Below are 5,560 nucleotides of genomic sequence, written 5' to 3'. Positions count from 1 at the left end.
TCTTCTTGTGTTCTTGTAATGATGAGCTGTTGCACTGGATATCTGGAAAAAGATGTGCCCCAGGAGGTGGAAGATATACAGACCCTCCCTACAATGATGTGGCTGTGGGGGTGCAGAGGGGCACCAGTATTACACTTGGCAAAAAAATGATAATATACTAAAAAGAATTGTTGGAATCAGATGAAACTTTATGTATGAATGTAATGCTTTATGGAAGTGATAACAATAGAGAGGAAGGATAGGTTAATTGAGGAAAGCTCTATTACCCCGTTAGTCCTCAGTCACACAGGCGATTTTTTTAAAAAAAAATTTTTTATTTTTTTCGTGCGATTTGCGGATCGCATAACGGATTGTGCTCCAAAAAAATCGCGTGACCGAGGCCAGCGTCACGGCTGAAAAAAACGCTGCTAGCAGTGTTATCAGCCGAAAGGGCTCGGTCACACAAGCGCTGCCCGCTATCCTCTGCCACAGCTGTGGCAGAGAAGAACAATGTTCACCCATTGAATTCAATGGAGCCGGCAATACAGCCGGCTCCATTGAAAGCAATGGGCTGCTGGCAAGCGCTGTATGAATTTTCGGGGAAGGCTTAAAATACAAGCCCTTCCCTGAAAACCATGCAAAAAAGTGTAAAAAATAAAAAAAAATATATATACTCACCTTTTTGCAGCTGCCGGAGTTCGGCCGCGTCCAGCCGACAGTTCTCCTGAACTGCTTTCTGTAGTATTCAGCAGGCGGGGATTTAAAATCCCCGCCTGCTGAATGGGCTGCCTCCGATTGGTCACAGCCCTCAGCCAATCAGAGGCAGCTCTCTTTCACCAATTCATGAATATATGAATGGGTGAGTTAGTGCTGCCTCTGATTGGCTGAGCACTGTGACCAATCAGAGGCAGCTCTCAGCTGTCATTCAATAGCTGTATTGCCGGCTCCATTGACTTCAATGGGAGAACATTGTTCTTCTCTGCCACAGCTGTGGCAGAGGAGAACAATCTTTAGTATATGTTCTCAATGGGGCGGCGCTGCTGCCGCCGGCCCCATTGAGCGCATATACAAGGACACCGATTTGCGTTCTGTCATATAATCATCGGCACATCCACATCAAAAACGGCCATGTGACCGATCCCATTGCTATGCATTGGGTCTATATATCTGCAGATAGCATGCGGGTCTGCAAATCGGACCAAAAAACGCTTGTGTGACTGAGCCCTTAGGCCGGCTCTAGCCTGGATACATAATGAGACACGGTCAGCCATGGAGGTATACAGGCTCTGTATGTTGTTGCGTTGCAACTGGGACTACAGATCCTGCACACTTGTAGGCTGCTAAAGTTGGCATCCCTCGGGGCCCAATGAATGCATGCCCTCACATAACCACTATTCCTATGTGGGCAGGCAATGTGTCAAAACGACAATCCTGCTTCTGTGATTCCAGAGATGCGCCCCTTTCAAAGTCTGTCAACAGAGCAAAATGTCTGAGTGCGTCGTAGAGCCCTCTAGTGGTTAATGATCTCTCAGCAAGAGGTCCTCTAACAAAAGTAGCTTCTGAGAGCCTTTTTGTAGGGCAAAGGGGAAGCCCTTTTAATGCCTCTGGTATCAGGACCCGGTATCCAATCAGAGCACGACTGTAATCATTTATATATCTGCCTCTAATAAATTCTCTAAGTGACATGAGAGAGAGGCCGCTATTTCTTATATTTAGTTTCTTTACAACCCTTGGGTGTATTCCATCTGGGCCCAACGATTTGTTCATTTTAATCCTTTTAACAGACTCTGCACCTCCCTCCTGGGTTAGGCAGGTAATATTTTTGTGGGGGGTTCGTTTTATTCCCCTGCATCACCTGTGACGTTTCTTTTTTTTCTTCGTGAATACACTTGAGAAAAAACTATTTAATAGATTTTCTCTCCCCATCATCTTCTATGGTTTCTCATGCATTATTAGTTAAAGGGCCGATACTCTCAGTGCAAATCCTTCTACTGTTAATATAACTGCCAAAGAAAGCAAAAAGAACCCTAAACTATTTTTCAATCGGTCTTGCTGCCTCCTCCTTGAACCACAAGTGATACTGAAGACACGAGACATCTTTTGCATTTGCACAAACGAAACACCATTACTTTATTCACATCAATATACAAAATTAAAGTCTATTATATTTCTCTAGAAATGATTCTCTTTTTTTTTTTGGCGATGATGTACGATGCGTTATGATATAGAAAACAAAAGAGAGGTGTAAGGCTGGGCAGTGAACGGGCTACCTCGTCTCAAACGTGCCTCCCCCATGCCAATCCCCAGCGGAGAATGCAGCATATTCAGATACAGAGAAGATAGGACAGAACTGGAAGGATTAGGCATCACTGCTATGTGCGCCTCATTAGACACCAACCGCTACGGTCAGGCAACAATTTGGATCCCCATCTTCAATCAGTTTGTATTTCAACTCAAGATCCCAGCTTGCTGTCAGTGAATGGATATATTCCTGTATATTGATAAACGCCGGTTACAAAAGAGAAATTTGTGCCGCTTAAGTAACTCACAAGGCATTGCCTAGACTGGATAAGTAGTACAGAGTTAGTCCTACTCACAGCTGAGGGTTTGCTACAATTATAATCAGTCTAGACAATCCTCTATCAGCTAAACGCATGAACGGTACACAACTCACCCCTGCAGTACCGAAATATACCATAGTGGAAATCCACACCAAAATCCACATGTTTGCAGCAGAATTTAGGCGTTTTCAAATTTGCATCAAAATCTGTATGTTAGGTGTGAAAGTAGCCTAAGGCCATGTCCACATGGGCCGCATGTGCTGCAGAATGTCCGCAGCGAAAAATCTGCATCAAAAACCGCACCATTTGGTGCAGAATTCATCCCCTCATTTGAAGAGGTGAAATCCACAAACAATCCGATGTTATAATTGACAGGCTGCGGATCCAAAATCCGTCCCACAAGTCCGTTTACACAGCGGTTTTTGTTTTTCAGCGCATGGACAAAATGTTAAAACTCTCATCTAAACTGGTAGAAAAAAAAAAATCACAATTTTAGGTGCACGCCAAATTTGGGCAAAAATTTCCTATTTTTATCTTTTGGGTTTGTTTTCTGCTGCTCTTGCCCCTTTTGAAATAAGTGTGAGGAGTTAACCAAGAGGGGTGGGGCCACAATCAAAGCAGCAGATTTATGTCGGAAAATGGTTCCAACGTGGCAGAAATCTACACATGCGCACAGCAGGCGTTGATTTAATTTCCTAGTGCATGGATGGGCCTAGATGCACCATATTAAGAGGTGTATGCACTGCTCCCATATACCTCGCCCACACAACACCTGGGCATCGGGTTTAATTTTTGAATTTATTTACCTGAATTTCCCTCACCCGCTTCCACCGGAGATTCCCTACTTCACTGAACTCCATACAGTGTATATATAAGATGCCTTATTTTAAATGGTGCGCTTATAATATGATCATGGATAAAGGAACAGAAAACACAGGGATAGCATGCTCTAGAACATTGTATGACATGTAAGACACTTCATAGAGGTGCAATTCAGGAATTTCACCCCAGAGAGTTTAGGAGACTAAGAGCCAATTTGCTGCTGGGATACGTGAACAGACATGACTATATAATAATGAGGTACGAGCAGCTTAGGAGTGAAGCATGGGGGACGAGGTAGCAAATTTTGGGTTAGAAATCAGGCAGTACTGGGATAAAAGCTTGGGAAGGCAGATAGGCAGTTAGGGGCATGAAAGGGCAGCCTTGGCTCCCTTGCATGATGCGCAGAGAGAACACCAAAAGGGTATTTGAGGACGGATTGAGCTGCCATCTCCATAAGGCAGGTCCAGGTCACAACGTCGGTTACCACTTTTCTCATTGTGGCAGAGCCTTAAGAATCGCATTGACTTCCTCGGCCACTGCCGTCAGGGCGAATTCAAACTGATCCTAGAAGTAAGAGATAGAAAAATCATGTTGGGAAATACCAGCAAAACCATCTCCAGTACAGTGGCTATGCCACCAGACGTAGATTAAAGAGGCACTCTGATAGAGTATGTTATGTTCAGTGGAGGGCCAGAGGGGCCGAAGCCAGAACAATAAATTCTCTATGGTGCTCTTTGACTCCTTATCTCATGCGTCCACATCCTCTGGCCCGGCACGGAGCATAAAGGTGCTTTTACAGTCAACGATTTCACTGGGGAACAATTTTGGAAAACATTTTTTGCTGACATTGGTTATTGTTCCATCTCCCTTATTTGCATATTACCAAGAGGAGCATGAATGGCCTTATAAGTCTCCTCCCTCCCTCACCTTCTAGGTGCTCTCCCTAAGGAGAAAAGATGGCGTTCCTGACCCACATCACAGGCCTTTCGCTAGCCAAGCCAGGATACTACTGCACACCGATGAGGGGCAAACACCCTGAAACAGCTGTCTGTGTATGGATTCTGGCTTGGCCTTCAATTCCCAATCATTGTTACAAGGCTTGAGTCTAACATTGACTTGCAGTAATGCTGCCTTCTAATCGGTGGCGCTGCAGAGGTATTGTTCCATCTCCCTATTTAGACTACAATAGGCATGTTGATTTTAATAAATGCAGTTAACTCACTTTTACACGCAACAATTATCGCTCAAAATTCATTCAAACGTTCGAAAGTGAGCGATAATTGTTAAATGTAGATGCGGGCAGTCGTGCGCTTTTCGTTCATTTGTCAATCAGCGCTAGTTTTAGCCGGCATAAAAACCATTGACAAGCCGCTCAGAATTCGTTCAATTTGAATGCAGTTCGTTCAGTCTTTTCAGCGGCTTAAGGGCTTATTCTGACGTGTGTATATCGGACGGGTTTTCACACCCGGCTGATGTACGCTGTAGCTCTCTGCAGGGGGAAGAGGCGGGCCGGGCCGGGCCAGTAGCAGTGCACTGAGCTCCCACCCCGTCTCCGCCCCTCGCCATTATTTGCAATGGGAGGGGGCGAGTCAGAACATAGCTCTGCCCCCATCCTGCCCCTCCCATTGCAAACAGTGGTGAGGGGCGGAAGCTCAGTGCACTGCTCCCGGCCCGCCTCCTCCCCCTGCAGAGAGGGACAACGTATATCGGCCTGGCGTGAAAACCCGGCCAATATATGCATGTCGGAATAAGCCCTAAGGATGGTTTTGTTTGCCTTGCATACATAATGAGTGCAGGGTTTACTCCTGCCAGGAGAGGACAATGGAATCTGCTGGCTTGATAATCAATCACACAAACACATGCCCATCTTCTGCTACTAAGTTTACTTTAGCTAATGGGCCAAAATAGAGATGATTAGATGCATTTTTATGCAAAAATATTGCAAAAACGTTTAGCTGTTTAAGTGATCGTTGCGTGTAAAAGGGGCTTTAGTTTTCTTCTATCACGTCAGGTTTTTTTTCTTTACAGCTTATCTTAAATGCGCTTACTCAAGCCTGAGTGGAGTGCATCACTAGTGTTCTCCTATTGGCCGAGAGCAAACCTCTCTCGAGTGGGGAGAGGTGGAGGATGACCTTGGCGGTTGTTATTTGCGACAATGTGGTGAGAAGTTGTGTGCCGCTCTATATAGTGAAGTAGCA

The 5,560-nt window shown here is 45.1% G+C and overlaps 1 protein-coding gene across 2 annotated transcripts in view; it reads right to left on the bottom strand.

The window, feature by feature from the left end:
* Positions 1–2,077: 2,077 nt before the first annotated feature.
* The window catches only part of PTPRN (protein tyrosine phosphatase receptor type N), a 138,010-nt gene continuing 134,527 nt past the window's right edge, over positions 2,078–5,560 (bottom strand). For both annotated transcript variants that reach the window (XM_066575511.1, XM_066575512.1), the window contains one exon: positions 2,078–3,926. In XM_066575511.1, the coding sequence (XP_066431608.1) occupies positions 3,855–3,926 (72 nt within the window). In that variant the 3' untranslated portion in view covers positions 2,078–3,854. The remainder of the gene's footprint in view (positions 3,927–5,560) is intronic.

Source organism: Eleutherodactylus coqui, chromosome 8 (assembly GCF_035609145.1).
Source record: "Eleutherodactylus coqui strain aEleCoq1 chromosome 8, aEleCoq1.hap1, whole genome shotgun sequence".
Lineage (NCBI taxonomy): Eukaryota > Metazoa > Chordata > Amphibia > Anura > Eleutherodactylidae > Eleutherodactylus > Eleutherodactylus coqui.
This window is presented reverse-complemented; position numbering and strand designations above follow the sequence as displayed.